Source organism: Anomalospiza imberbis, chromosome 1 (genome assembly GCF_031753505.1).
Source record: "Anomalospiza imberbis isolate Cuckoo-Finch-1a 21T00152 chromosome 1, ASM3175350v1, whole genome shotgun sequence".
In the NCBI taxonomy this organism is placed as follows: Eukaryota; Metazoa; Chordata; class Aves; order Passeriformes; family Viduidae; genus Anomalospiza; species Anomalospiza imberbis.
The window spans coordinates 13,407,875-13,429,239 of NC_089681.1; the positions used below are offsets into that span (position 1 = coordinate 13,407,875).

General features: G+C 37.2%; 1 protein-coding gene across 5 annotated transcripts in view; it reads right to left on the minus strand.

Annotated features, from left to right (window-relative positions):
• Window positions 1-21,365, minus strand: part of COL14A1 (collagen type XIV alpha 1 chain) — a 113,628-nt gene that overhangs the window by 22,847 nt on the left and 69,416 nt on the right. For all 5 annotated transcript variants that reach the window (XM_068182136.1, XM_068182131.1, XM_068182159.1 and 2 more), the window contains 10 exons: window positions 20,076-20,199; window positions 18,391-18,534; window positions 16,268-16,432; window positions 14,712-14,750; window positions 14,371-14,509; window positions 12,067-12,209; window positions 11,136-11,245; window positions 9,764-9,922; window positions 5,711-5,788; window positions 5,342-5,428 (listed from right to left, as the gene is read on the minus strand). In XM_068182136.1, coding sequence (XP_068038237.1) covers window positions 5,342-5,428; window positions 5,711-5,788; window positions 9,764-9,922; window positions 11,136-11,245; window positions 12,067-12,209; window positions 14,371-14,509; window positions 14,712-14,750; window positions 16,268-16,432; window positions 18,391-18,534; window positions 20,076-20,199 — 1,188 coding nt within the window. The remainder of the gene's footprint in view (window positions 1-5,341; window positions 5,429-5,710; window positions 5,789-9,763; window positions 9,923-11,135; window positions 11,246-12,066; window positions 12,210-14,370; window positions 14,510-14,711; window positions 14,751-16,267; window positions 16,433-18,390; window positions 18,535-20,075; window positions 20,200-21,365) is intronic.

Here is a 21,365-nt window from a genome sequence, read left to right on the forward strand (position 1 = left end):
ACTCACTGAAAACCAAAACTCTCAAACAAATGAAATCCAGAGAAGCCCAAACAGATTCTTCCTGTTCCTGAATCAGCGTTCAAGAATCAGTAAATATCCTGTCGATATCCTTCCACTGGAGTAATTAAACTGGGAACATACTGAAGTGTGGCCATACACAGGAACAGATTTAAACACAGATGTGACTACTTTTTAGAGCCAAGAATGCACACTACATAAGAATCAAAATAACACTGAAAGCTATGATATGGATGGAAACATGGCCATGGGTTCCCTTCCAGTTGCTGAAACCTCCTGCACATCTGTCTGTTCTCACCAAAATCACATTGTTAAAGGTTGAGTTCCCAGAAAGGCCAAGAGCATTCTGGCCTGGATCAGCAACAGTGTGGCCAGCAGGACCAGGGCAGGGATTGTCACCCTGTACTCAGCACTGGTGAGGCCACACCTCGAGTGCTGTGTCCAGTTCTGGGCCCCTCACTACAAGGACATTGAGGGGCTGGAGCACGTCCAGAGAAGGGCAACAGAGCTGGGGAAGGGTCTGGAGCACACCTCAGGTGAGGAGCAGCTGAGGGAGCTGGGGGTGTTTAGCCTGGAGAAAAGGAGGCTCAGGGGAGACCTTATCACTCTCTACAACTCCCTGGAAGGAGGCTGCAGCCAGGTGGGGGTCAGACTCTTCTTCCAGGTAACAGTGACAAGATGAGAGGAAGTGGCCTCAAGTTGAACTATGGGAGGTTTCCGTTGGATATTATGAAATATTTCTTCACAGAAAGGGTTGTCAAGCTTTAGAACAGGCTGCCCAGGGACGTGGTAGAGTCACCATCCCCAGAGGCGTTTAAAAAAACATGTACATGTGGCACTTGGGGACATGGTTTCGTGACAGACTTGGCAGTACTGGGTTAATGGCTGGACTCAATCATCTTGAAGCTCTTTTCCAACATAAACAGTTCTATAATTCTGTGATTCTAATGACTTAGGAATAGTTTTCAGCAAGGATAATTCCAGAGTCTACTAGACCTACACCATGGTTTAATTTGGAGCTATTCTTAGGTAAAATGCTCTTCTGGACATTTTTCTCTTTTTTGCTTTCTTCAGCAATGCCTACATCTGCTCGCCATTTATTAATCAACTTTTGCCTTTTTTATTAGTATCATCTGAAACACTGGAGTACCATATATCTGTGGATGACTGCCATGAATGCGCTTTGCAACAACATTTACATGTGCTTTCTGTTCTGGGACAGCATAAATAACTTTTTTTTCACATAAATTTCCCTCTTCCCCCATCTGAGTATATTGCCTAATCTCTTGGAATATGAGCTTTACAGGTATTCATTGTACTCAGAAAGGACCTTGTACAACTAGAGACCATAATTGAAAAGAACCCTTTAGGGGCTACAATAAGTACTTACAAAAATAACAGCAGTTAAATTAAAGTGGTAAGGATAGAAAATGTCCTTATATGCAGTATCTATGAGACTTTAAATAGGAGAAATAACAGAAATGTTTGTAAATCCCATAGTACTGTTGCCCTTCAATGAAGGTGTCATGACATGGTCTTCACATGTGTGATCACAGAACAATTTTCCACTATCTCTCCCAGCTCCCTCAGGCTTCTGTCTTCCATCCCACATCTCTATGGCCACGACTCATTCCACCACGGCCAGCTCTGACCCTAAAATCTCATCCCCTGTTCTCCATGGAACCAAGTTCCAATTGCCAGTTGCAAAATTCTAGATACTCATATTTCTACATTCCAATCTGCTGTCCTTTCTCCTTCCTCTGCCTTACTCCTAACTCCGAGATCAAAAAATTCCTCAGCATAATAACTGCAACTTTTTAACATAAACACAATCACAGTTTTCTCCCATTTTGTTCTCATAAATGGATTGCATTTTTACTAAGAATATATGCTCAGAAATAGCCTAATGCTGAGGCATTAAATTATATGCTTTCAGATTCATGTTGAAGTTGGTACACTTGTCCATGTTCTGAACCCAGTAACCTTGCTTGGGAAAAGCACAATTTCCAGAAGAACATTTATTTAAGATGAAAGCATCAGAAGAGGCCCCCTCATTTTTTGCATAAACTTCTTGTGGTGGTTATTCCCCAGCACTTCTAAGCCTGTGTGATTAATTTCAAAATTTTTTTGTGCTTCTTTTTGTGGCAAAAAATTCATGTTATGCCTTCTTCCCTTATTTTGAATAACTTCTTAGCAGCCAGTGCTTTCCCCCAGAAATAGGTCATAATCTACTGTTATCAAGACACCTCCTCATTTCTTTTTAGTAGTCAAAACCTATGAAGCACTGAAAGCTTTTATACTTTTGGCAGTTAAACTTCTCCAATCCTTCAACAATTTTGGCTCCTTCACCTTCTTCTATTCTGCAGTGTTCCTTTCAAATGCAGGCAATATTTTTCTGTGATATCTCATTTTTACTTTGTGTGGGGAACTTCAGACAGCAGGATCAAATTCTGCCAAAAATGAAGCCATGAAAACAATATCCCATGATGAAAATTGCCAGATAATCTTAACTCTAAACAACACTTTGTCTTACCTGAAGTGATGCATTTTCTAAAAGATTAAAAATTCTTTCTTGAGTTACTGTCCCAAACAAATGGAAGCATTTTATTGGGAGTTTTTTTAGCCTAATGTTTAAAACTGGCTACATGGTAGAATTCTGATCTCTGAAACAGAAGAATCCTTGGCTTGGAGAAAAGTCACATGACATTTTAATGATTTGGAGCACTCCTGACCAGACATAGCACATATGACTTTCTGACTTTTGGTTGGCGCAGACATGAACATTGACTTTATTCCTTTTGCTCTGCTTTTTTCATAGGCCTTGGAATTTTTTTTTCCCCTTTTTTTGCAGAGCTCTACCATCTAACTGTCTGGCAAAAAAGAATCACTTATAACAGGCTGAGTTCCAGAATCACATATTTCCCTGCCTTGGCAGTGATTTTTCTGCTTGATTTTAAGCTTCCTCTTGCCTGGCACTATGCTATTCAAAACATGGTTAATCCTAAATGTAATATATAGAAGTACATTATTTTACTACTGGGTTAAGCCTTAGCAATTCCTGATCCATATATCTTTTGAACTATAGTAATACACATCCTTCCAATCAAATAATTTTCAAAAGTTCTTCATTTTACTGTGAAATGTGGTCAAACTACTAAATTTAAGTGACATTTTAAGGTGAATTATCCTATTTTTTAGAGAACACAAACCGGATGCTAAAATGTGGAAATGAAAACTTTAATCCATACTTGTTTAATAACCTATATTCAAATAGGAGAACAGAATAATTTCTCCTTGTTCAAGATGCAGCTCTTAAGTGAATTTCCTCCTGAATTTCTTTCCAGCTTTTTATACCAGAGCTTGAAGAACAGTTCTTGCAGAAAGACTACCCTCTGAGCTATCAGAAGGATTAATGTCTGCTGGGACCTGCTATCCGTAGGTCTTATGTGCAAGTCAATTTTGTTCTTAAACATGCATCTCATGTGTTTTGTGTACTTTGACACCAAAAATATTTTCCTTTACTTTCTTCCCTGTCTCTTTCATTTAAAAACATGCCCTTGGAACATCCAGGACACAGTATGAACTGAGAAATATGCAGTTCAAACTTTTCACAAGAGACCCTCATCTCAAACTCACTCAGCAAGCAGCCCTGAGATACCAGTCATATTTATCTAGTCGTAAGAGAAAAAAACCATGACCATTCAACAAATCTCCCAGTCAGGATTCTTGTTAAACCAAACCAATAATGGACCATTGCAGAGCCTTCCTAAATTGATAAAAATCAGCCTTGGGATGTGTCAGGGTTTGCTTGCTTGGAATGACCCCGAAATCGTAAAAGTCCTTGTTCCCCTAGCCCAGCAGCCAAAGAAGAGGTCTGGAATGCATGAAGTCGAGTTTTCAAGGTTGTTTATTTTTTCTTATCTATAATAGTTTCTCTCTGACCTGCCAAGGTCCGGCTAGTACAGAAGCCATGGCAGTCTCTCTCAAGCCCTGGGCGACTCCCACGTTATATACTCAAAACTACGTGTTGCATGTTTACAGATTTTGTGCCAATGCCCACCACCTATGTTAGACAGTGAATCTCTACCTTAAACCAATAGAAAAGTGTCACCATCACACCAAGACATGGAGGACAAGAAGAAGGAGAAAAAGGCTAGGACACACCCAGATTCCTCCATCTTGTACCCCAAATCACATTCTAAAAACCCCAAAATTCTACTTTTTCACCCTGTGTCAATTCACCTATTACACTACTCAAACCCTTTCAGCTTGTAATTCCTCATATAGAGTTGGCAACCTCTCTCATGGGCTAAAATCGAAGCCACAGGTGTTTTTGACTTCTTGCCAAGGTCCCTGAGCCCCCTGCCAGGGTCTCGAGACAGCCAAGGCAGCCAGAGGGATGTCCTGGACTCTGACAGGGATGCAAGATTGGGTTCTCAGAATTTAGTGGGCCTGTATCTCCATTGTCTGGTCTGATTCATTGTCTGAGTTTCCACAAACCAATAAAGAGAAAGGAGATTTATTCCATCTAAGATACTACACTAACAGAGAGGGGAAGTTAAATAACTGTCTCCTACAAGAGACTATCTAGTTCCACTGGTTACACAAGGAATTTAGACACGCACTTAACACCTACGCAGCAAACTCTTAATGAGTGCCATCAAAATGACAGCACTAACAAATGTAGAAGTTGTAACAGTGTACATTTCATCATTCACTGGAAAATTTTTTTAAAAATTAAATTCAACTTTCCACAAAGGCAAATTATTTCATTATTTCTTCCCTTCACAGCTCTTGGATACCTCTCTGCCTTTAAGAACCCTCAGAAGAACCTGTTCTAGTTCTACTTTCCAATAAATATTTTACTTAGGTAGGGCTTTTAAGACAGAAAAGTCTTCTTTCATCACATACTACACAAGTGGTATTGTCATGTTCCATATTTTTAATTGACAAGAATTCTGTAAACTGAGCATTTCAGAAATCTAAACTCCAAGTTATATTTAATACACATCTGCTAGAGTAGACAGAGAGAGGTGATTAAAATTTTGAAAATAAATGGCACTACCTATGAGGTACCTAATGAAACAGACAGATAAAAGGGTTCCAGGTCTAAAGAGTACTCCAACTGCTTCAGCATAATCCTTCTTTACATAATTCATAACATCTTCATTATAAACTGAATATAATTTTATCTCTTTACCAGCACTTGAAAGTGTAATTTAATCTTATTAGTTATACAATGGCAGTAGATTCACAGTTTTGAAATAAAGGTGGCCAGTGGTCTATTTGGTACGGTTCACTACAAAGCTGAATAAAACCTTACCGGTGGTCCAGGAGGTCCAAGGGGACCCTTATTGGCTTCTGAACAGGAACAAGCATGAGGAAGGGCAGGGCAGTTTTCCTCATCTCTCTATGAAAAGGTTAAGATAGGAGAAGAATGATGTGCAGAACATCAAATGCTAGATATTTTATCAATCTAAGACACAGTATTTAGCACAGTCTAAGACACAATACTCAAAAGCACCCACCTGATTTAGAAAAATATGTCTAGTTGACTTTCAATAGGACAAGTAATCCAAGCAGAGATGGGCTTTTTTGAAAACATTTAAGCATCCATTCCCAATACAACATTTGTCTCAACAAAGTAGAAAATAAAAGATAAATTCTACAGTTATTGAAAGAAGTTTCTTACCAAGCCAGGAAGTTCACAGCATTTGTCTCGATTGGCCCATGAGGTAGCACAAATAATGTCAAACATCTGTAACTGCAGCTGTTTCAAAACAAGGGTGATGTAACATAGGACTGTTAAATGTAAGATCAGTGCAAAATGGAGCCATCAGCAAGTAAAGCCAACTTAATTCAAGCACTCAGATCAGACAAAGGCTTTTGACTTTGAGCAGCAAGCCACAAATATCACACTTAAATGGTAAATCCACTGCTTCAACCAAACATGTGTCCAACCAATTCATCTGAGCTATTATACATTACATGAATTGAGCAAAGCTGCTCAAGGTTAAATGCTGCATGCATTTGTTGAATTTTCCCCCACTCCTTGCTTAAATTCCTTACTTTAACCAATGGTGTCTTCCAGTATCTTTTTATAGCAAAAAGGACATCAAGAGTCAGGCGAAAGAGAGTTTAGCTTCTCTGAATAATTCCTCTTGACCCTCTGGTCTGCTGATCATATTTTATCTGGGACAAGGTCTTCTGTAGACTATTACTTATACTGGAGCTGAGCCACAAATAATATTTCTCATTTTTTTCAGTTTAATTTTACTTTAGAATATGCCCTCTCTTATCTGTATTATCCCCAGGCAATGATAGCTTAAGAATGGGGAAAAGTTTGGTCACCACGTGACAACTTTGGGCGGAAAAGAAAATTCCCATCACAGGTCTGGGAACATGATTTGAACAAGAATTTAATCTGCAAGAATACACACATTTGCTGAAAATAGTAGCTGCTAGATACTCAGAAGCAATATACTAAATAGTACTCAACGGTAAAACCAATTATCTCCTTTACAGCCCTCACTGAACAAAAGGGGTCTACAGAGATGAAGTTTTCTTCTGTTACTATTTCTATTCTTTTTCCATGCCTTGTTTATGTGCATACTGAATAGAGAATGGTATGGAACAGAACATCCCATTAAATTAACCCCACATGTTAAAAAATTCAAGGAACTGCTAGAGATAGAATGCTGGGTTTGTTCCCATTATTTTCAGTGACATTATTTTAAGATCAGAACAGAGGAATGAATTTTAAAATTTTCTTATAACTGCCTTTCTTCTAAAGCTGTTAAAATGAACTACATATGTGCACCTTTGGTTTTGCCTCATTTTTTTCCTTATAAAAGTCAAATATTATATTTTAAATAAAGGCACACTTTCATATAAATAGACATTCTCCTCACCTGCCAGCAGATTAGCTGGTTTGTAGATTTGCTGTACTACAGATGCAGACACAATGAGCTGGCACCATGCAAAACACCTCAGACAGCTGAAGTGCAGTATGAAGGCAGCATTTGAACTCTCAGTTTGGCTCCATGGAGACCACCCTGAGTCCAGCAAGTCTGTGTCCATGTCTGTGTCAAATGGAAGCTGGCTCCACGTGGAGCCACTTAGTCTCCCTCTTTGCTGCACATCCCTAAGCTCCTAACTCCAGGAGGCCTCAGTAGTGCAGCAGCAGATAAAAGTGCAGGCAAATAAAAGCACACTGCTCTGGGACACAGAATACCTGGCCATTTGCATGATACTGCTCTTAAGCAAATCAGACATCCCAGAAATGGGGTGCAGCAACACCAGAGCTGGTTCTGTAGAGTTTTTAGGTTCAGAAGTTAAGTTGTATTGTCATTTTGTTCAATAACCTAGTCCATCCCAAGCTATTCTGTTATCCTGAACAATGGTAGAATGACAAAATTTATAGATAGGTGTGTACATGTATTCATTTTGTCTGGACTAGGCAATCTGGACATCCATAGGAATAAAGTATGTTGGTGTAAATTAAAGAGCAAACAGACATTTTCTGAAATGCTGTATTCACCAACCAAATGCTGGATGACTCAGTATTCTTTAAAAACATTATGTGGATTGCTCTGACTCAAGCTAAAACTGAAAACAAAGCTTCCTTTGCTACTCTTAAACATTTATTCATAAGTCTATGCATTCATAGTGATTTTGCTTTCTAAATATCCAGCCTCACAAACGGAATCAGTAAGGTGGAAAAGTCCTCATCTAACCAGGTTGCAGCTCTGCAAATGTTTCTCAACAGACCACCTTAGACAATACTATTAACAGTACATATACATGCAAGCAAACAAGGCTCAAAGAGGAGGAAATGTCAATAACGACAAGGTCTGTGAATTGTAGATAATGTTTTAAAGTTGGGCTTTTATTAAATGCCAGTGAAGGAATAGAAAACATTACTTGCTGCAGGTCCCAGTCAGGTTTCATTGCTCTGGCTACAATCTAATCCTGAGATGACTCATTCAGGAGTGTTAAAAGGGTTAGGCACCTTGAGCCTAATCCCCTTTTTGATCTATCATATATCTATCTATCTATCATCTATTTATCATCTATCTATCCATCTCTGCCTGTTTGTTTTACCATTGCACACTGTATCTATTGATGGGAAAGAAAACTCTGGTACAATTATATTTCCTCAAAATTGAAATGTCTGGCAAAACTCAAATGACTGCTCTGTATTGATTTATTTTAAAAATACACTAAAAACATTCCAAGAATGTTAAACTGTTCCATGTGAATACAATTAGAGCAAAACATCCACAATTTTGTTCCAAAGTAACTGCCTGCTTACTTTTATGTAATAAGCATCTCTAAAACTAAGAGATCTACTAATCTACTAGCTGTTCTGAGAACTTCTATCCTGCCTCCTACTAGATTCCTTTGATGTCCTCCAAATTTTGGAGTAGGAAACCAACTCATTCATGTCTTAAATGTGACTATTTAAAGAAGCACTGCACCATATACATAAATTGTGCAGAATGGAAACTTCAGAGAATGGTATTTGGGTGCTTCCTTGATTTGTTTCTAATTTGGTATATATTATAATACTAGAAGACAGCTTAACCCTACTAAAGAATTTTCATCTTCATCTACACATTTCTAATCTTACATCAGCTTTACAGCTCATTTGAACAAAATCAAATTTTTCAGTGAGTGGGCAGTCTGATTTTTTTTAATAGATTCCTACGTTCTAACAAAAGACACATTTCTTTCCACTTCTTTACAAAGGCTTCTCTAATTCCAAGATTTCCTAAGTCTGTCTTTTTCTGTTTCTGTTGGAATGTGACTACAAAGGTTTCTCTGTGTAATTGTCTTTCCAGGCTTCATATAATTATTATCCATCAATTTGAGTCCTAAAAGCTCTTTCTTTTCATACAGAGATATAGTCTGAGGGCTTATTTTTTACTAAACAAGAGTATTTTCATATATTAACAAGTAAATGCATTTTTGAAACCTCATTCTTATTCAAGTCAATCCTTGGTTCAAGGTTCACATTCTCTGCTAAACTCATTCTAGGGTCAAGAAAGTTCAAGGAAAATTAGCAAACACTACTAAGCACAAAAATGTCAAAACCCCGCAAACAAAAAAAAACAAAACTGAAAGACATGCATTGGTTGTCATGCAGGAAGAATAATCAATTACTGCTTCTAGGAGAATTTCAGAGGAATGAATGAGCACTTAAACTGGAGGAGAGGGGAGACCTCTCACACTTAAAATGTCTTATATTATAAAAGAGCTAGGTATACTAAGTTGGGAGCTTTTGGAGACAGCCTGTGCCAAACCAGTTCAATTTTTTAGTGAACAGACAGTGAATTAAAGGGCAAAGAAAGAATCAGAGGGAATAAGAGACATGGAAAATAAACACAAAAAATTTTAAAAATCAAAGTTTAAATCATTCCAGGCAAAGGAGTTATACATGATATTACTGTATGCGATTATTTTTGGAACACAAGTAATATCTGAATGCATCAACTGTGTTTACATATGTTTTTGAGAATTAAATTTCAACAATAATGATCTTATTATTTCATTTATTAAAATAATAAAAAATAGATTTTGCCCAAGTTGACAACTACTACAGACTTTTGCAGAATTTCTGAAATGCTGGAACTTTACTATTTAAATTCACTTGGCTTCAAGTTAAAACTGACTGCAGAGTTCCCAAACAGTTGATTTTTAGGATATTTTAAATGTTAGGAATTATTGTTACTGTTCCACTCACCGGTGCAGAATTGTCTCTTGGTCCCCTGGATCTCACCATCCTCCCCAGCACTTCTATGCCATCAGAACTTATATTCCCTGCTGCATTAATGGTCTTCTCACCCACTTCCTTGCAGTCAATAATTATCTTGGCCGTGGTCTTGCTGATAACAACATGCAACTGAGCAAAAGAGAAGATGCTTTAATGTACAAAGGAGCATATGAGATACATGTGCTCTTTCTGTGGGAAAAGGGGGGCATTTTTTGAAATAAGATCCTAACTCCATGTTACTAATGAAACTCAAAGAACACTCCAAAGCAAATAACCTAGATAACCTCTAGGGGTCCCTTCCAACCTGAATTATTCTATGATTGTAAACTGTAAAATGAAATTGATTTATTTTCCTACTTCTGGAACATCTGCAAAGAAACTGGCAACTTACATAATTTATTCAATAAATGAATAATTTGTCCCAACAGAAGATCTGCACAATGTTCATTTACCACTCAGAGCCCACAGAACCTTGATTTATGTGGCTATTCCTTGTATAGGGCATTGGATTTCACCATTATAGCCATTATAGCCAGCCATTTGCAGAAGCCAAAACTAAGTAGTAAAATTTAGTTTGTAAATTATACATTGACAGCAAACGCTGTCATAGTGAAGTTTTTACACTGAAAAAAATCAAATCACATCAATTGCACTACAGAAAGCAGAGCACAACTAAATTATTTTCTTCTGCCTTGATCACACTCTCTTGTACCTCACTGATGCAGTAGAGACACTCCCAGTAGGGAGGACTAGCTACAACTGTCCTGTCATGAGTAAACTCTCAGGGTTTTTGTTTGTTTGTTTGTTTTGTTTAGGAAGGATCCAAACATCAGGAAAAAAAGTCAATGACAAAATTACCCTCTAGAACAAATAGTTGCTACAATCCCAGCGTTGCTTCACCTGCTTTCAGAAAGAATGTTAAAAGTTCTCAAATAACAAAAGAAAGTTCAACATGGCATAACTCTTAAATATATTTAAAAATTAGAACTGATAAAAAAATGATTTTTTTCTGGACATTTTATTTTTAATGACACTGCCAATCCAAATCTTAAAAAGAAAAAGCTGATTTATTTCTAAATTACTTTTCAAGATATGTATTTTTAAACGAACTCTTAAATACAGGCAAAAAGTATGAGATGAAAATTTAACACATCAGCTTTGTAAAAAATTATGATTTGTTTAATGTTAATCTAATACTGCAAAGAGACATATGACAGTAAGGTAGGGGATGAAAAATACACTTTTTTTTGGCAGTAATTGACCTCATGAAACATGATTTTGAAACATGAAAAACTCACAAGATTTATTCAGAGTGCTTTTTCTCCCTATTGTCATTACTAACCTTATGAAAACTCCCATAAAATATCTTCCTTATTTCAGGACCTTCAAAAGTTACAGTTTGAAAATCTCCTTTGTAGTCATAGTTAAAGAAAGTCAGAGTTTTTCCACCATCTGTGTGAGATCAAAATGAAGGGCTCTGAATTAAAGAAAGGTCCTGATACAATATTTGAAAGAGTCAATTTGCATTTAACAAAGCAGACCAAAGATAACAGCTCAAATGTTAGTAAAACACATTCATAAACAACACACTGACCTGGAAGTAACAAGTTATATCAGAGAAATGCTCTTTCCTGGTTTGACAGGAAGGATGGACTAGCAGTTCTGAGTCTACCTCACCCATGTTTACCTGGTTCTACTCTCTCATTCATTCTCTGCAAGAGTTGGACAAGAAAAACTCTTCCTCAAGCTGGCTAAATGCCTAATTCCCACCTATTTCAAAGTGACAAACTGGCAGCTATCAAGAACAGGTATCACAATAGCTTCACCTTCTCAACAGTAAAACCTTGTAAATTATGATCCCTGTTTCACAATTGTGAAAGTAAAACCAAGCAGAAATGAAGAGCCATCAAGAGTTCATGTCCGTGGTCCTAACTCTGCTTTTCACCAGACTGCATTTCCTCTACATATGCTCCCAGTCCCACTGGCTTATATCAAGACAGATTTGATCAAATCAGATTCAAAGCACTGGAAATCTTAAAAGCAGGTGAGTACCTCACATCAAATTGCATCTAGTAGAGATGCTTGGAATCCAGTTTAAAGCAGTTAGCTCAAAATTTGACTCTAACTCCAAATTCAGTTAAATTGAATCTAAGAATCATGCATTAGAGATTACTCCCTGCCAGATTCAGGTCGCTGTTCTGGCAATAATAAAACTAGACACAGAATTAATCACTTGTATAATTAAAATCACTGATAAAACACAAAACACATACTATCTAAAATAACTCCAACCAGTGGTTCATAGGCTTCATTTAAAATCTCCCACAGAGCAAAGGGCTCCTGAGGTGTGTCCGGCAGTATCCGGAAGAGAAACGTGATGGTGTAATCGGAAGGGAGACCTTCCGGATGCAAATACCTGTAAGAGAAATAATGGCTTTGGAATAAAAAGTGATATGTGTCTATAAAATCTACTCAACTTGATAATGCTAAAATACTTATGAAGAAAGTAGAAGTTATTGTCTCCCTTGAAATTTACAAAATTGACCTTAAAATTTAACTTTTTTTTAAATTTGAAGATCAAATCAGAGGTCAGTTAGAAGTAAAGCTGAAATTAATTATATTTAAAGCTTTTAACAAACAATAGCCACTCTCAAGACCTTTGAAATTGTCTGATTTAGGAGACAATGGAACTTGCTTGGAAAACCAGTCTCAATAGACATGTTCTTTGTCATTAAACCATTACAAATGGATAAAAATTAGGGGTGACAGACTGTTATAGGAAGCTTTATAAAATATAGAGAATGGAGTTCATAAATTTCAAAGCCAATACAAAAGAAAGTGAAGTCAGAACAGATCACATACTGAAATACAATCTGGTTTCCTAGAATTTATGCAGAAGAGAGAGGAAGTTTATGACATAAAAGAAGTACTTTATGTAATTTCCAAAAATTTGTTATTTCTCACTTCAAGTTTAATTTAACACTTTGTTGTCAAATCCCAAAGTGAAACATTTGGAGGTGTCTGAGACAACTGACTGTGTGTTAAATGTTAATTAGTCTGATTCTTTAAAATTGTAGTAAGGGGATCTGAAAGAAGTTTCAAGAGTTATTCAAACAATTTATTTTCCCCAAATATGACCTTTTTAAGTGTTTCTGGCACATCGTATGAATCATGCTGAAAAGAGAGTTAACATGATAGATTATCAATATATACTGCACAGTGTCAGTAGATGATCAAATGTGATGTTACACTGCCCATTTCCCATAAAGAAAGAGGGGGAACGCAATAGATAAAAGAAAAAAAGCCTTTACAGTTTGTCCATTGTACAAGAATGAAAGCCAATTCAATAAGCAGGGTGGGTTAAATGCAAGGTTTGGGGATACAGAGCTCAAAAAGGAGAATAAAATTAATGGCATTCAGTGCACAGATGAAGTGACAAAGCCAAGTGGTATTTTTCAGACGTACCTGTGGATCATCAAGAGAAAGGTGCTCTCTGAACCATGAAAAGAAGTGAAAGTCTAATGAAGCAGTAAGACTGGGCTGGGGTGGCAGCTAGAGAATAGCATATAAAGGCAGCAGATCAAATTAGAAAGAAGCAGAAAGGGAAAGAGAAGTGAGAAATATTAATCCCTCGACATTTCAGTCCATCAAGGCTCAGGAGGAAACAAAACAAGGACAATGCAAAACAACACCAAGAAGTACAGCTCCAAATGAGACACAACAGGACAATCACACTCTCTGATGATATCTAATATAAACCTTCAATTCCCCACTATTTTTCTTTCTTATTTATCTTAGCTAAAGAATATTTTTTCATTAACCTTCCCACGTGTAATCCATCAGAGCTACTGCTTCTCTCTGGTGCCACTTAAAATGGAGTAGGGGTCTGGACTAAGAGGAACCCAACACAACACAGACACTGTTTATATAAGAAACAGGCTTTCCATCACTTCCTCTCTGAGGAATGACTGTAAAAGTCCAGTCAGGGGATTCTTCATGGCCTCCTCCATAACCCTCCCAAGACACAGTCCCTGTGACTGGAAGATGTCCTGCCTCCCAGGATGGGACTAGATGGGGTTCACACAGACTCACTTCAACGTAAGGGTGTTAACCTTCCTCTGTAACCAGTGGCTGGACATAGATTGCAGTAGAAGTCACTGAGGACAGCTGAAACAGACTCTCATTCTGACCCTTGTATCAAGGACATGCTGAACTCTGTGAGACTTCAACCTGCATTCCAGAGGCACCCTTGACAAAGAGCTGCTGACTGGAATCCGCCCAGACATGGGCCTGCACGAAATTGCCAGGTGTTACACAGACACAAGCCTGAAACAGGCTCATGGGAAAACCAAAATAGCCAGTGGGCTTACCTACTTTTACCTACAATTGTTATTTTTGAATTAAATTGATTGAAGTGTAAGAGCACCAAACAGTTTTTCTGTTCATCAGTATATTGCAGATATACACTAGCACCTCTGCTCTTCTGACTTAAAAATACTAGTCCCTGAAATGAATGATTGCGTGCCCTAGAAAATTATCTTCATGTGTTTTTTGAGTATTTATATGTGAATACATACTTGGTAGGCTGGGATACCAGAGCATCCTTGTGCAGTCTATAACATGGGAAAACATTAAATGTACCAGGTTCCATGGAAACCCCTTCCACAGCTGAAAACTCCTTTTCAACCAAACCAAACATTTCCATCATTTTAAATCCTGGAAGATATTAAAAGGTATATTTTATTAATTTAAATTAATACTGCATTAGAGGATACAAAAAAAAGACAACTCCAATTGTATCTAAGAGTTTCATTGCCCGTTAGCATGAAGGGAAATGTATTGCCTAATACTGTGAAAATAATGTATTGAAAATGATTCCATAAATCAGAAACAAAAATGAACAGAAAAAATACTGTACCTGCAAAATTATTGCCATCTTTAACTACCAGGGGACAGGCTGGAAAGGAAAAGGAAAAAAAAGATATACTTAAGAATACAAGAGATATCCTACTGAGTCACAACAACCATGCACTTAGACTTAAACTCAGCACTCTACCCCCAAGAGCAGCAAAAGGAGAGGTTGTGTAGGAAGGACTGGAAAACCTGGCCACTTTCTACTCCATTCTGTCAATGCTTCTCAGGATCCCCAAGGGTTGTAGCAAAGATATTAAGGGGTGTTCCCTGTGTGCTCCATATAATATATTTTTATGGATTTCTTGTCTGTTAATTTGTCTAATCCTCCCTATAAACCTGCCTTCACAACCTCTTCAGCAATTTCAAATTTATTGGAAAAAAAGTAACAAATGTGTTGCCTGTTGCATAAAATAAAGTATGTCTTATATGGGGATTTAACCAAGTGTTCCCTAATTCTCTGTTTGTGAGCTTCTTCAGCCTAACTCATCTCAAGTTCAAGTACTGCAGCTGACATTGTCTGTACCTTTTCAAACTCCACTATAGTTTCCATGAGCAAGAGAAACCAGAACAATCCCTAAGATGTGTGCTCACATTTTAAATAGTTGTTAATCTGATTTACACATTTCTTTTGGCAGGGAAGAATGGTCAGGAAAGGTGTCCTGGGAAATCAACAAGCCCAAAGCAGCATATCAACCAAATATGGCACCCCAGGATACTCGCATTTGAAGATCACTTTTAGAAAACATGCACAAGTGACCAATAAATGATACTGTTGACAACTGTCAATGTTTAACATTCTCTCAACCACTGAAAGCAGAGCTCATGGTCAAAATCTCAGAACTGGTGGCTCACAAACAACATTATTTTTACTTACCAGCTCTGACAATTCACAGTCTCATGATAACTCACAGCCCTGTGCACAAGGACTCCTTACAGTCACAAATGGTTCATATCATAAAACTACACACTGCCTGCTTCCTGGCTTATACACAAGGAAATATATTGTGGGCACACACCTTAAAAGCATGTGAATTTCTGACCAATAATCATTAAGTGATGCTCTGGAATGTCTATTCCTTAATTTTCATAAAGAGGCAGAAATGTGGCTTTCTCACAGATTTCAGGATTTGTGTGTGTTTTATGCTTTTGCTTAGGCTACAACCTGTCTACTTCATAACAAAAACATTAATGATTGGATCTCTATTAATAAATTAACAATGTGACTTGAATAAGAATGAATGTAGCTAGCAGTATTCTTACAGGGGGTTAAAGTACCTCGAAAATAAAATATAATTATCTTTAATGATTCTGAAATGTTAACAACAGTTGAAATGAGTTTTTGACAACCAGTGACTGTATTCTAGCTTTACAGAAACAACCATTAATTATTTTGAAGTCAGAACACCTTCATTTCCTTAATCTTCTGCGGAAATAACATTATAAAGTCAGCAGTAAATTATATCAAAAAGATCAAGAATTTGTCTTAATAGAAAATTAATAGTTACAATCTCCCCAGTATTTAGCAGTTATTTTAGAAACAAACAAATCAAAATGGCTAACTTGCTGATGCAGTTTCACAAACAAAAGTGATCAGCTCATCTTCAATCTTTGTAAAGGCATCAAAGTCATCCACGAAGAAGACATGTCTTTCACTGGGCTTGCTGCCAATATTAACCAACTCTGAATAGTCAGCATCAGCCACTCCAATAGCAAAAAAGGTAAAACCTGTAAAACAAAAAAGAACACTGTGCATCATTCATTTTGAGAGTAGAAATACAATATGAACACAACTGTATTTCCATTGACTCCTTTTCTGATTAAACACCAACTTGGACATTTAATTACTACCCTATAGCATGAGAAAATTCACTTATGTAATCTAAAATAAAAGTAAGACATTCTCTGTGAAATATTTCTTCTGGCTATTTATGCTTAATTAGTTAAACTTTAAGTGTTTTCTTGAAGATATATGACTACTCAGTAGTTTAAAGTTTTAGCATACATTTAAATACATTTACAATTTAATTTAATTTTAAATGTATTAATACTGTAATACAGTATTAATAGTATTGTATTACAAAAAAATATCCATGTGTCAAGTACAGAATAAATAAAAGGTAGAGAAATTAATTTCCTGCAGGTTCTTTACAGATTTTTTTCTGTGCCCCATGTTATTTCAAGGCACTGCAGCCTCATGAGTGAACACTGAAATAAATGCATTCTCATTTCATCAGCAATTTAACTGCACTGGTTGCATCTGTTCTATCTATTTAGCATTAATATTTTTCAAAATATGAGCCTGACTTAAAGGATTTAAATCAAATGGAAAATGCACCCTACATGTTTCAGGAGCAACAAAAGAGCCATAAGTTTTTCAACAGTTTCCTTTCCATAAGAGATGAAGGAAGAAACCTCTCTACATCAGGCTGAATACAGTTAATGGATATACTGTTGCAGCATGGCTCAGTCACAAATTTATTCCAGGCAAGCATTATCTTTAAGTTTGGATGAGAACCAGGGGCATACATCACCTTCTACAGAGCTTTTAGCATAGTAAAACTTTGACTTAATACATTATAACAATATCTTCAAGTCTCATCCAAGATCAGCACCTCTCTTTGTGCCAGCCTCCATCACAGATGCCCATCAGTACCTGTTCCAACCTATCTGCAGCCTCACTGTGCAGCACACTCCAGGGGAGATGGGAGAGGGGATGTCGTGTGCCACATCCCAGCAACTGAACCCTCACAAAGTACCATCTTCTCTGGAGGCCATTCCCAGTCCAGGAGCTAATAATGCAACTGCAAGACTTACCTGAGAGATGAACATTTTCTTTTCAGCTTAGACACAAACTCCAATTTATTCACAAATACATAGTTTTCTTAACTGCTACTTAAAACAGGACATGCAAACCCACTATTTTGTCATATGCTTTATTGATGAAGCCCCTGCACTCAGTGTCTAGCAACAAAACAAGGAGGCAGCCAAGCTGGACAATTACATGTGGTTTCAGAAATCAGTGAACTATTCTGGGAACTTCATGGCTGCCAAAGCTAAAAGCAAATAAAAGCCACAAATGTAATTTCTCTTCAGGGCACCTCACATTAAAAGGAAGATAGTTTTTTTCTTCCATCCTTTATTTTTGTGCCAGGTGGCTCACTGTGCCCTTTCGGTTTTGGTATAAACTTCTACAACAATTAATCCACTTCTTACACTTAGACTCACAACATGGTGTGGCTGCTTAAAGTTCTAAAATTGAAGTTTTAAAAAAATTCCTAGAGGTAATTAATGTAGCATGAGAGCAGGTCAGAAACAGTATAAGAATTCTCAATGGACCTTTTGTGTAGAAAACAAAATAGTTCAATTTGTTCATAACCACTAGACTACACTTTATAGTTGACAATCCAAATTCTCGGGATCATATTCCCCAACTTCTTCATTCTGGGAACAATTTCATTAACTACTACATGATTTTAGCACTGCTGACAAAATGAAAAATAACTCCATTAATCACCAAAAATATCCAGAATCTAATCATATCCTAGTGATATTCTGTGTTTCTCAGCAATTGCTGTTTTCTTTAAAACTGAAAATCTGGAGCAAAGGCTACCCTTACCTTACCTTAGATGCAATTAATGAGAAAAAAAGAACATGTGAGTTGTTTTTAAAACCACACAATTTACCATCTAGTTGCATTTCTCTGGAGACTTTGTTCACATCATCCTGTGATCGCCCATCGGTGATGACAACCAAAACTTTTGGAATGCCCCTTCTCATGCCTGCCTCTCCTGTAAATAAGATTTCTCGTGCATGTTTAATGGCTTTGCCTGCAACACAAAAATTGACATTGACTGTGATATAAATCCGATTTCTATTGCCTTCTCATATCACATGTCAGACATATATAAAAAGAGAAATCTGTTGTGTCTTGAGTAGTCCTGACAATTTGTTCATTCTGTATTTGTTAAAATCAAGATCAAAAAAGTTTGGTTTTGACCATAATGTTTCAAGTTCTGATGGCTTCAGCCCTCCGTTTTTCAATCCAGAAGGGAAGATGACAAACATAATTTGTGTGGGTGTCCTGGGTTCAGCTGGGATCGGCTTCATTTCCCTCTTTACTGCTGGTTCAGCGCTGAGTTTTGGACTTCATATGAGGTTAATGTTGATTATGATGTTTTGGTTGTTGCTAAGCTGTGCTTACCCTGAGTTAAGGACTTTTCAGTGTCTCTCTCTGCCCGAGCAGCTGCACAAGAGGACTGGAGGAGAATGTACACAGGACAGCTGACCCAAACTGGCCAAAGGGATACTCCATACTATAGAACATCCTGGCCAGTGTATAGAGTTGAGGACTTGGCCAGGAGGGGCCAATCCCTGCTCTGGAATGGGCTGGGCATCAGTCAGCAGGTGGTGAACAACTGTGCTGAGTATCATCTGTTTTACTTGGGGTTTCTCTCCCACTCTTTGTTATACCCCTTTTAATTACTATTAGTATCATTGCATTTTACTTTATTGCAATCCTGAAACTGTTGTCTAGCCCACAGATTTACCCTTTTCTGATTCTCCTCCCCATCCCACCAGGAATGGGCAGTGAGTGAGCACTGTGTGGTATTTAGCTGCTGGCTGGGTTAGAGGTAACAAAACTTTCCTTTTCTGGATTGTAGGGCACTGTCTACATTAACAACTGAGAATGACATTGTAGTAAATGGGAAATTATTTTGATAATGCTGAAACTGGTTGCAATACAACAACTGCAGGAAATTTCTGTGCAGTCTGAAAATAATAAAACATATGGTTTCCAACTAAAACATATTTTAACCCTTTCAACCCTCATCTATGATTTCTTTATATCAGAAAGCTATTTTAAGGGATTAATTAACATGCAACCTTAACAAACATCCTTCCCCATCCCAATCTTAAACATCCCACAGATGCTTAACTGTCCCGGCTTATATCCAAAGAGACCCTCCACTCTCTCCAGTTTTCTACATGCTCTGCAAGCTCCCTCCCTCCCTCTCCCCTTTATCACTTTTCTGCTCACTTGGCAAGCTGATTTCATAGTACTCTTCAATCCACCTTCCACTACCCCCAAATTAATTTGCTTTAGCCCTCCTGCCCCTCTCCCTGCCTCCCTGATCCTTGTTATCACTGTTGGTCAGTGGGGTGAATATGCAGCAGTAGGGGCCGAAGTGTGTAAACGACAGATTACAAAGACTTTCTAATTTCAAAGCCCAGCCTTTCATCTACAGTGTGGAGACAGCATGTTACTGCTGGTTTTGCAGTGATTAATAAAACCATTTAGCAAATGGGAAATAAATACTTCTTAGAGAAGCAGGGGAAAAATCTGCATTACAAGCACATCCTTTCTCACCTGTTTTTGTATTTCCTCCTTTGTATGCTATATGCTGAATAGCTTCAAGAAGAGTCTCTTTTGTTTTGTATGCATTCAATTTAAATTCTGTCCTGGGATCATCAGTAAACTGAATTATTGCCACCTGTGCACATAGAAGATGTTCATTACAAAAGCACCACCCACTGTGAAAATAAAAAGTAAGTGAATCTGACCACTTAAAACAAGGATTTATCTTGTAACTTTGCTTCATCTTTAAATTGAAGCCAGACTTTTTTCCTCTTTAAGAAAGCCTTCACTAAATAAAGTTCAATTTTACTCTCTGCAACCTTGGCAACCATCTAACACTTTCTGGTTTCATTTTGCAGCAAACAGGATGAGAACAGTAATACCCACTTTGGCAGAAGCACTCTCAGTTGAGCCCAAAAGCAAAATCCTGGTTACAGCTGCTCACACGTGTACAGTTATTCATACTCAGAACTGCTGGGACTTAATTCAGTCTCCATGAATTAATAACTGCACATAAGTAACTTAAGCTAGGGAGCAAGAATGAAGTAAGTAATAGATTCAAGAATCTATTTTGAACTATTGCCTCTGTCAAATATGACACTACTGAGTCAAGACCCTTTATTACAATACTGTACACTAAACTCCCACAACTCACAAAGCATATATTGATCTTCATATTCCAGAAGTGGTGCCCCTGATTTAAAAGGAGCTATTGTGTTTAAACTTGTGACAAAGTTTCTGGAGCACCATTAACTATCTTCCGGAAAAATAGGTATATAGCAAGACACAGTAAAAACTAAGTATTCTTCAGGGTTTGGACAAGTTAAAATTAATTTCCAATGAGATCCCAAACCACATATTATAGAGGTAACACTTAAAACAGTAACGTATTGCCATTAATATGTTCCGGAGCACCTCTCTAAATAAATAAATAAATGGAACAATTGTTGCAAATTTTATTTCAAGCACTGTAGATTCTGTAGAGTATGTGATTTAAAATAACAGAACCTTTAATTTTCCTTATCAATGCCATTTTTAGTTTATTTATAAATAAACACTACAGTGAGTACTGAAAACATTAACAAATTTAAATGTCATTAGAATTAGAGGAGACTGAAATGATACTTAGCCCTCATGCTTCCAAATTTTATATTGAGAATTTTAACATATGGTGTGCATAAAAAGATATTGAAAAAAGATACTGACCTAGAGCAGTTTTTATTTCCACTGAACTGTGAAATGATGTCAGTTACTTCTTGATTCATTTCACTTCTGGTCTAGTCTAAAATACCCTGTCAAGTC